The 11,920-nt window shown below is 33.6% G+C and overlaps 1 protein-coding gene across 1 annotated transcript in view; it reads right to left on the reverse strand.

Moving 5' to 3' along the window:
- Window positions 1-292: 292 nt before the first annotated feature.
- LOC106883505 (prolyl 3-hydroxylase 2) overlaps window positions 293-11,920 on the reverse strand; it is a 105,944-nt gene continuing 94,316 nt past the window's right edge. Inside the window, exons 8-11 of the mRNA XM_089353115.1 lie at window positions 6,340-6,565; window positions 4,321-4,435; window positions 2,292-2,364; window positions 293-1,027 (exon numbers count right to left, since the gene is read on the reverse strand). Coding sequence (XP_089209241.1) covers window positions 704-1,027; window positions 2,292-2,364; window positions 4,321-4,435; window positions 6,340-6,565 — 738 coding nt within the window. The 3' untranslated portion in view covers window positions 293-703. The remainder of the gene's footprint in view (window positions 1,028-2,291; window positions 2,365-4,320; window positions 4,436-6,339; window positions 6,566-11,920) is intronic.

Below are 11,920 nucleotides of genomic sequence, written 5' to 3' on the forward strand. Positions count from 1 at the left end.
TGTTTAATTTTTAATCAGTTTTAATAAATTTCCAATATTTGTTCTTGATTGTTCTACAAAGAGAAATACTTCAAAATAGCACCTATATTCTTTAACATAAAGCATTTGTTAAGCCATACACACCCTTTCATACACACATGTATTTACATATCAATATATACACACATATATTTACATGTATATGTACATATACACATATATACATGTTTTACATAAACATATATATATATACATATATATATATACGCATTTTTTTGATGTCACATATAAAAGCATTATGCATAAAATTCAATACAAAACATATATATATATTTTATATTCAAATTTATATATAATTAAAGCTTCTAGATCAACATCATCATTTTGTTGCTTTACTTTTATGTTGATTGTCAATAACTGTTTTTTGTTATGAGATATAGTTCAGCTTTGGCATTAGAATTTGTTCAAATTTGCATTTTGAGTGCGAATATATGAGCAAGTGTGTGTGTGTGTGCGTGCGTATGTGTGTGTGTGTGTGTGTGTGTGTGTGTGTGTGTGTGTGTGGGGTGAGTGTTTTTTATCGAAAGACTTTTTGAGTGGCTTTTCCTCTTATCAAACATTTTGTGAGGAAGACAGTAAAGATGAAGATGTCTATTGAAATTATTTACATAAAAATATTAATAATACTTTTTTCACAGCATGAAGACATATCATAAAGCTAGGCCTACAATTCTTCATTTTTATTCGATATACTGTCTGTGTTCTTTTCTTTTGAAGAAATGTCTGTGGAAGAATCAGAAGAATTTGGTTGGTCTTTTTCAATATCATTGTCAGCACTGTCAGAACTAGATTTTTCGCTTTCCTCTCGCTCTTTCTCTACTTGTTTTAGAATTTTGTAAGCTTGGCTATGAGCCAGTTCTTTGAAGTCTGGATCTTGAGTATACCACATAGCCAAACAACAGCGCTGGCCTTTTATGACTGCTTTCACTCCATGATAATCTGCAGCATTGAAGCCAACTAGTCTTCCACACTTTGGTTTCATAGACAACTGGAAATAAAAAAAAGAATTATCATTATCATAATCATCATTTAATGTCCATGTTCCATACTGGCATGGATTGGACAATTTGACAATATCCCATGGACCCAAAATCTGCATTGTGCTTTACTATCTACTTTAGCATGGTTTCTACAGCTGGATGTCCATCCTAATGCCAATTGCTTTGCAGATTGCTTTTTCATGGCACCAGCACGGAGGTCACTATGCAGCTTACAAGACTATGAACCCTGAGTGGTGGTGAGGCAGGTTTAGAGATGGGGGATAAAAGTATGAGAGAAGGGGTTAGAGCAAAATTGTAATATATGGAGAAGCAACAACATTGACCAAACTAAGTAGAAATGGCATTTAAGGACTGAATTTTAATCTCTTCACTTCTTTGAAGGTACTCAGAGACACAGCAGGAGTCCTTATTAATTAAAATAGTCAGAAACTTTGCTCTTTCTAAAATTCGAGAGCTCATGGTATGGTTGGCTCCAGAGACAATTATAAAGTATTCTTTGTGCCAAAGGAGCTTTTATGTAACCAATTAATTTGCTAGAAATAGCAGTCAAAGCTCCCTCAAATTACAGCCTGATGTCTTCAGAAAAAACAAAAACAAAAGCTGTCATTCATATGTAAAAATACTGGATGGTTAGAGTAGAATGCTTTCAATCATAGGTTTGCTCAATTAGGACTAAGCTTAGATTAAACAATAACAACATACCCATTTGCATAAATCAGATATTACTAGGAAAAAGCTCAATAAATCATCCAACCATCTCAAGCAGGTGACAAAAGGGGCAGTGCTTGAATTTGAGCAGTGCATAACATCCAACCCTGACAGTAAGGCATTCTGGAAATATGTACATTCAGAGCAAAGACCTCAATTCCAGTTGGCCCTCTTTGCAATCCCCACACAAGCCAGATTACTGACAATCCCAAAGAATGCGCAGAACTCATTGCTGAATGCTATGCAGGCATTTTTATGGTTGAAAACTAAAATATACCATCTCCACCACCTCTGACACCAAATTCCATAACTATGGAATTTACACCTGCAATGCTTGAGTACAGCATTGTGCCACAGACCTCAGTCTTCTGTTATCTCCTTCGTAAGGCTCAACATTTTGAGATTGGCCTTCAATACTTCATCTCATGTAATATAGGCCCAAATTTACATATATGATCAGGGGTTATTTTTTGAGACATTTCTTTGAAAAAAGTGTCTTATATCTCATCAAATATACTATATTACTAAAGACTAATACTTTACCTGTTCTGACTTATTTGGATAAGCAAAAATGAATTCTCCTCCTGTGAATTCTCCATTTAAGTAGATGATGGCACTAGAATTAAAAGATATCACAAAAACATATAATATAGTTTCATTTCATGGTATTATGTAAACAGAAAAGGTAGATGTAAAAGTAATGAGGATGTGTGAATAAGTTCTGCTCAGAGCTGATTGAAGGAAGCATTTGATGAGCATTTCATCTCTCTGGAAAGTATATTATTTGAAAATTTAAGTGTCAAATGCTAAATATAATAATGATTCCTTTGAAAGACTACTGTGTTGCTACATTGAATAAATTAAATGTAGAAGCTCCTTCATGTGTACAATTAACTTAATGATATATAAAGTTAATGTTTTTACCTAACGGGAGCATTCACATGATTTGAGACATACCACAGAGCATAACAAGTATATTTTCACAAATGAATGAAGAAATATAAGAAAAATTGGGATTATATAGATCCGTACTCTAAAAATAATAACCATCATCTTTATCATTTTACATCCAATTTATGTTTGACTCTCGTAGCTGCCATGTCTTAGCGATCTCATTTCTCAGTTCTCCATATTTATCAACCTTTTCTGTTTCTTTCATGATGATGTGTTGAACTCCTGGTACTGCCATGTCAAATATTAGGCATTCTTGTTTGTCCCTCCTAAAGGTTACTATATCCAGCCTTCAGTGCTCTAACACCTTGTCTGCCTGGAAATCAAAGTGCCAGAGAATTTTTGACTTCCCCTCTATTACCTTTTCCGGTGTATGTTGGTTCCAAGCACCTGTAATCTCATATCCATACTTATGACATTGTAACCAGTGGAGGTTTTGGACGACCTTGTCATGTCTACGCTTGTACTCTTTCTGCACAAGACTTTCACAAGCACTAACAATGTGAGTCACACTTTTGACCCTCTTCACACACATTCTGCAGAGGTCCGTTGCACTTGTGTGGTATATATTATTTTTCACTGAGTTGGTATTCAATGCCTGGTCAGTGATTATTAGGCTTTCATCATCATCATTATTATTATTATTATTATAATCAAAGCAGTAAGCTGGCAGAACCATTAGCACACCAGGTGAAATGCTTAGCGGTATTTTATCTGTCACTATGTTCTGAGTTCAAATTTCACTGAGGTCGACTTTGCCTTTCATCCTTTCAGGGTCGATAAATTAAGTACCAATGAAACACTGGGGTTGATGTAATCAACTAGTCCCCTCCCCCAAATTTCAGGCCTTGTGCCTATAGTAGAAAGGATTATTATTAATATTATTATTATTATTATTATAAGGCAGCAAGCTGACAGAGCTGTTAGTATACCAAACATTTTTAGCAGCATTTTTTCAGGCTTCATGTCCTGAATTCAAATTCCATTGGGGTCTACTTTACCTTTCACTTTTTATGGGGTCAATAAAATAAGTACCAGTTGAGCACAGAGTTGATGTCATAGACTAGTTCCTTTCCACACAAAATTTCAGACATTATGCTTTCTGTAGAAAGGATTATTATTATAATAGAAAGGATTATCATTATTATCTTCACTAATACCACTAAATTTTCTTACACCAAATAAAGTGTAAATTATATCTATTTCCTGGCTAGATAAATTTGAAGAGTCTACACCATTTCGAGCGTGGCCGTTGCCAGTACCACCTGACTGGCCTTCGTGCTGGTGGCACGTAAAAACACCCACTACACTCTCGGAGTGGTTGGCGTTAGGAAGGGCATCCAGCTGTAGAAACTCTGCCAGATCAGATTGGAGCCTGGTGTAGCCACCTGGTCCACCAGTCCTCAGTCAAATCGTCCAACCCATGCTAGCATGGAAAGTGGACGTTAAACGATGATGATGATGATATGCTTTTAGCCAAAGATGCATTGCAATACTTTAATCACGATTTAATATGATCATGTGTCAATAAAATTTTTAAAATCAACACCTTAGCTGTTCATTCACTAATTAAAAATAAAAACAAAGCAACAAAAGATGGAACCCGAGGGAAGAACATTACCTGTAATCTCTTTGTATATAGGCTGGTACTTCTTTTAAACAAGTACCATCAGGCTGAAGAAGGCAGTTGTCTGCATGAATTGGATGAGATAAATCATTCCGGTCTAATTCATCTTCTGAGGACAAAAGGTAAAAGTTTAAAAATTACTTATTGTCATCAACATCAACGTTGTATGTTTTTCACTGCTGACATAAATTGAACAAGTATGCTGCATATATATAGGTACTTGGTTTGATATTCTATCAATAATTAGGTTCATCTTCAACACATTCCAAACCAATATACAAACACTCCATATCTTCATCACCTCCAAATCCAGTTTCTACCAAAGCATCACTATCTCCGTACCTATTAGGTCACTGTAGCACTGCCTTATTTCAACTACCCTCCAGATATCTACATTCTATGCAAAGCCCTGTCATCATACACACACACTTTTTAGACACTAAGGTACTTCAAGACAGCTGACTAGTGAGAGTTCTGGTAGACAATACTCCCTATTCTTAGCAGAACATGTGCTTCATACGTGACTAAGTAGCTGACTGAAGTCTCCCTATTAGACATATCCCTCAACTTTTCACACACAACTAAAATTTATAATACCAAATCTCTGCAAATTTCACTCACAGCTGCTCTGCAGTAGATCAGGCAAAGAACATGGCCTACAATGCCAGGGGAAAAAAATTGCTCATTCACACAAAGTGCACAGCTTTTACCCACCACTACAAACTATGCAGCATCATCATCTGGAATATGAGAGTGAGCTGAAAAGTTCATAGGCCGATCAAGATACTCTCATGAAATGCGATTAAATGAGTTTTATTTTTCAGCATAGTCCCTCTTGAAATCCACACACTTCTTCCATCAGTGTTGTAGTGTTCAGATCCCATAAGTGTAGAAGCTTTCATCTTGTTGGTTAAAAAAGTCAACAGCAGATACGATGTCATCATCATTGTGACACTGGTTCCCAGCCAAATATTTTTTCACATTGGGGAACAGATGATAGTCAGATCGGGGTCAAATCACGAGAATAAAGTAGGTGATCTACCAGTTCAAAGCCTTCATGTATCTCATAGCCAGCAAGTTCTATCACCCACAAAATAATAGTCATTCACCTTTTTGATCCTTTTGACAGTCCCTTTTCTGATATTGTCTATTTTCATCATGTCAAATATCCAACAATTTAGTTGCTGACTTAACATTACATTTAGCAATCGCCATTTGTTTACAGGTAATACATTAGTTTAATTAGGCGCAGGAGTGGCTGCGTGGTAAGTAGCTTGCTTACCAACCACATGGTTCTGGGTTCAGTCCCACTGCATGGCATCTTGGGCAAGTGTCTTCTAATATAGCCTCGAGCCGACCAAAGCCTTGTGAGTGGATTTGGTAGACGGAAACTGAAAGAAGCCCATCGTATATATGTATAGATATATATATGTGTGTGTGTTTGTGTGTCTGTGTTTGTCCCCCTAGCATTGCTTGACAACCGATGCTGGTGTGTTTATGTCCCTGTCACTTAGCGGTTCGGCAAAAGAGACCGATAGAATAAGTACTAGGCTTACAAAGAATAAGTCCCGAGGTCACTTGCTTGACTAAAGGCGGTGCTCCAGCATAGTCGCAGTCAAATGACTGAAGCAAGTAAAAACAAAAGAGTAAAAGAGTATCTAAGTTGGGGATTGAACTAGATGTCATATCTGCTGTTGCGGACTTTTTTGACCGACAAGCATATTTGAACCGGTAATAACATTGCATTTATACATATCACTGTTTAGTACTCCCACTTCATAAGGAACTAGAACTATTTGAACTGTTGACTGTTAGGTCTGCTGCTCCAATAACCAATTCCAAATTCAGTCCTCAAACTAGCGCAGGATTATCCACCACAGACTGTTAGAGATAACTGGCCTAAATATTGTTAGTGTTCATAGGGTTGAACATCTTATTAGGAGCAATAAAGACTGCAATCATAATGAATAACAAAATATCATTTTAATTCAACTTGAAATCAATGCAACTTACCATCTACAGCTGTACGACAGACCAAATGAGTGAAATCAAAGTAGAGGGGTTTAGTTAAATTTAAATATTTCTCTACTAACAGACGTCCTTTTTCTGCAAGTTTCAGAAGGAGACTTACAGCATCGAAACTAACAGTACCTTCTTTGACAAGCTGGTCACCAGGATAATAATATAAAGATAAATAAAAATGGTTAGCAAAATATATAAAATATGTAAATGTATAAATACAAACTCATTCATATATATATATATATATATATATATATATATATGCAAGTGTGCATACACACACATATATATATATATATATACACAAAGACATACATATATTTATGTGTATGTACATACACACATATATAAATATATATCATATATGCACACGGACATATATATATATATATATATATATATATATATATATATATATATATGTATATATGCAAATATATGTACATTTAAATATACATGTATATTTATATGTATTTAGATTGTAATTATATATATGTACCTTTACATATTCATTATATCTATATTTAGATCATATATGAACACATGCACGTGCACACAGACACACATGTATGCACACACACATTGTTGTCTAAGAATCCATGAATCAGAAAAAAGATGTACTTGTATATTTGTCAACAAAGAAGGTATATTAGTCAAAGTATACAGTATTAGAGATCCATTACAACTGATCTGACCAATTGGTTTCACACTGGGACTAAAACTGGATGCTAGATTACAGCACGGTTAAGTAATACCAAGCTCTTCAGAGATGAAAGATATGAATAATAAGTATGGCATCCTCAAAGAGCATGCAGTATCACTTAATTGTGTTGTTAGTGAACATCTAGTTTTAGTTCTGTGTGAAACTGGCTGCTCAGATCAGCTGTAATGGATTTACAATACTGTACACTTTGATTAATATATATTGTTGGCATCCTTTTGTCTCGGGAGACAATGGAGTTGCGCATCAGCTAATCTAGTCTGGTTTTTACATTTCATGTCCTCTCCAGTTTCCTCTCCAGTTTTGCGCAGGCCTGGGCTAGATGTAAGAAAATCCTGGGGAGCCCAATAGTCAGGATTCCTCTCTCGACCTTGCTGGCATAGTCCAAAGGAGTGCAGAGCATTATGTTTGGCACCAGCTTGGTTGCAGGAGCTGCAGGAAGAGTGTCGAGTTGAACACTAAACCGCCTATGGGGCTCCACACCAGATTTCTTTGAGGTTGTCTCCTTTCCATAACCCTGGACAGGGGCCCATACTGGGTACTGTCAGCCGGAGCCAGCTGATCCTGGGACTCGTGTCAAGCAGGGTTGTCACTCCCTGAAGTAGTGAAGAAAATCGCTACCCACTACCCACAATTAACATATATACATATACACATACATGTATATTATATACGCCTGGATATATGTGTGTGTGTGTATATGTGCATGTGTATATGTGTGCGCGTGTGTATGTGTAGAAACTATAAAGTATATAAATTTACATGAAGATATATTTAATGAGCACATAGTAATAATTCTAATTTAATGAAACACACAACAAGCAGTAACTTTATCAACCACAAGCTATAAGACATTAAAAGAAATTTTTATGTGTAGTATCATTCTCAATATAATTCTTACATTCTTTAGCAGAAGGAAAGGAGAAATGGTTAACAGAATTTCATGAAAGAATTGAAGAGTAGATAAAAGCAAGTGAGTGTGTCTCATAGAGAGAGAGAGAACGTTTGAAACCCAAAACTGACTTTGAAATTACGTTTCAGCTCAATTTTGCCTTTCATCCCTTAAGTTGATAAATTTGAGCAGGAATACTCAGCTGACTTGATATTGTAATAAGTCTCAAACATGGACTTGGTAAACCAATACAGTAATGGAAGTCTTACCCAGCTTCCAGAAATTCAGGAGTACTGTGGAATAGCAGTAAAAAGATTCTGTTTTTGAAGTTGGTTAATTTGCATATGGCGTGCTAAAAATAGTTTTGTTCTTTACTTTTTTCAAGTGGTTTGTTAAAAATAAAATGTTCTTTATATTCTTCATTTAGTTTTCATCTTGTAAATGTTATATCGAGCATATGGTATAGTATGATATATTTTAAGAATATTTAGTGAATTAATAAATATAAAATAAAGCCTGCTTTAGAGGTGTATTAATTTGAATTAATTTAAATACAATTTATCTTTTTACTTTTCATAGTTTATTTTATATTTTAAGTATATATATTTAGACTGTCTCTAGAAAATCCAGAAATCTGGACCTCTTCCAGTCCCCAGCTTCTATTCTTTTTAACAAAGAAACACAGCTTATTGAATTGATTCCAAATATACAATTGGCACTTACCAATTGTGGAAGATTGAAAGGCAAAGCTAACTATGAAGACATACTTTCACTTATGAGTAAATAAAACATCTAACATATAAATGAACTAAAAGTAATCTGTTTACACAGACATGCTTACAGAGAATCAAAGACAAATTAATTTCAAAATTTCACATATGAACATGATAAACACTAAAATTATATCTTCATATTCCAAAGTTGTTGAAGTTGACATATTGCAAAAAATAATTAATAATATTTACTAATATACCAATTTCCCACAAAAAAATATAAAGCCTAAACCAGAAGATCACTTTTAAAAGTTTTAAGTTCAACAGACACAATATCTGAGTCTGTTAAATTCAAACAAACAAGACTTGTAATACTAAATGAGAATGAACAAACTTTCAAGTTTTAATATCTAACAAAGCTAAAACATTGATTGTTCACACATATTAATGATCACTTTCAAAAATTTGCATAGCAATCTTTAGCATAAATTATAATAAAATAACTAAATCATTTAAAGTTACTGCTAACAATTATTCAAATAATGAAAAAAGAAATTACTAAAAATGACCATTTCATACATAGAATCAAATTCCAATTATATTTCTTCTATTTCAACTGAATAAATTACTAATTTTATAAATATTTTTTACAATAATTTGACTTTCCAATGATAGCGTATATATATATATATATATATATATATATATATATATATATATTCATGCTCTTATATTTATAAAAGATAAAAAGGTTACAGATCACTAGAGAAAAACAAAATGAAACACAAACTACAATAATGACCAATCAGCTTGCTGATTTTCCAAATGACAAATTCATTTCACGAAAATGGCACAATATTAGCATATATCACAAATAGTAACATGCAGGAAGATGCAAAATAACATGCCATGCAATTCTCCTAAATTTTCTATAAGACTGATCACACTTTCATTGTAACATGAACAGATATTGTTTAAAGAATTACAGAGGACTCAAAGATGTCTGTTATTTAATCTTACATCCTATCAATGACTAAAGATAGTTCTAGAAACCAGGACAAATACAAAAAATGACTATAAATAAGTAAGGAATCAATGAGTAGATGTTTATCAAAAATTTTTTATTATTATTCTTTTAAGATTTTATTGTTTTGGTTTTTGTTTCTGTTTTCTTTACTTACAAAAGTATAAAAATTTTAACTCAATTACATATGAAATTTCTGTAAAAATTATATTTTTAAATAACACAGCATCATTTTTGAGTGGTTCAAATGAATAAAGAAATGTTTCCTCTGTTACCCATCCCTCCCATCACTAATGTGTCTTTTATTGTTTCAAATATTGGACATCATACTACAATTTCATATTAATTAATATCATGTAGTTAAATTAGCCCCTCTCATAATGATATTATTTTAATCAATATTCAATCATTCTAAAAAAAAATATATGTGAAAGAAGTACAAATAGAAATCAGTTGTTATCAATAAAGGAAATATTAATTAAAAAACTTTTTATATCAATAATAATGATGATGATGATGATGATGATGATGATGATGATGATGATGAAAGATTTTTACTTAGAGACTTTAGTAGACATGTCATTACCAACAATCAGTGTTATTACCATAGCAACTGTACAGATTTATGGTAAAAGTACAGACCAGTATGTGACCTAAAACTGATGTAATTGGAGTGAATGTTTTATGAGTAGTTACCTGTTCCAATAGCATCTTATAGTCTGTGTGCATGTTTGTATATATGTAAATAGGAAGAGTGTGGATATGTGTGAATGTGCATATGAGTGTGTAAATCAATCATCATCATCCTCATCATCATCATATATCTAACCACAGTTGTCAATGTACAGATATTAGAACATTATAGATAACTATTATAGTTGGCAGAGGTTTTTATGGTTGGGTGCCCTTCATAATAATTACGATGTATTTCAATTTTGAGGATCCTAAATACGTAACAAGAATAAATAAAACTACTAATTTTCTTCAGAATATTGGTAGATAAAAATATTATCATAGTCTGCTTTGCTGCCAGCATGTTAGCCAAAGAGCCACTGGTTTGTTACTTAATATCATCATCATTACTGTCTCTGATAAAGATGCAAGACAGTAAACCTACAAGCTAATCTGGCCTTCAGAGGAGCAAACCAATATCATACAAGTATACTATTATTTTGTTTTAAAAGAATTTCACTTTCTATTGGACTGAACTTGGATTATTGTGAGAGGGACCTGCATCAGATGACCAGCTTCTCTTTAGTCCTTGATTTCTTGGAGTGGCAAGGTAGATTAACCCGTAACAGTTCAAATTACCCAGAGTAATGAAAAGCTTATTTATTCATATTATTCTGAAGTAATCATGTATCATCTCATAGATTACAGATTTTGATAATATTATTGTCTATATTTAGAATTACATTGTAGAGGAGGTGTGAGATCTGGCAAGTTTGAACATAAAACAGTAGGCATATTTGGGCTGGATGTGGCCAGTTTAAATGCTAAGTGTTAAAATGATTAGAAATATACAAAAGATAACTTGAATGAACAACATATCTCAGCTTAGTTTAAGGTGTACATCTCACTATGATGTTGCTTGATATTGTCTTTCTACCAATTACAATTTAACCACTCATGGTTGGATTCCCTCTGCACCAGAAATCTAGTTTTCACATGTGTAGAGTGACAAGCACATAAAGAGTTTCACTGAGTGATCAAAACATGTTGACTACCCTCATGTTGACTAACTTAGCCAGGTTCCAATGCCATCATTCAGAAAGTGGCAGACTGCTGTATGCAGACAATTCATGAAGCCACAGGTAAGAGTTAGTTGCTAGATGAGGGCTAGTGGTAGACAAGCTGCCCTAAAAAGAAACTAGCATGATCTTACTAAAAGTGTATCACAAGAAGGTTGAGCAAGTAATAATATGTATGCAAATGAGATGACTATACTAGTATGGACATATAATGCAATTGTATGATACATACTGCAGGCTGGATGAACAGGCATCGTGAATGGATTTGTGTAAATAATTGGAAGAGAAGTAAACTGTGAAACACTGGAATTAAGTGAGCACATTCAATGAGATACAGAAAGGTACTGAAAAGCAGTGTGTGATGAACATTATAATGGGATAAATCTGAAAAAGTGTAGAAAATATGAAATAGGGAGAAGAAATGAAGGAAATAGGTGTGCACAGCACGATCTAAAAGCTTATAATAATAAT

This window comes from Octopus bimaculoides, chromosome 5, assembly GCF_046866305.1.
Source record: "Octopus bimaculoides isolate indiv1 chromosome 5, ASM4686630v1, whole genome shotgun sequence".
Taxonomy (NCBI): domain Eukaryota; kingdom Metazoa; phylum Mollusca; class Cephalopoda; order Octopoda; family Octopodidae; genus Octopus; species Octopus bimaculoides.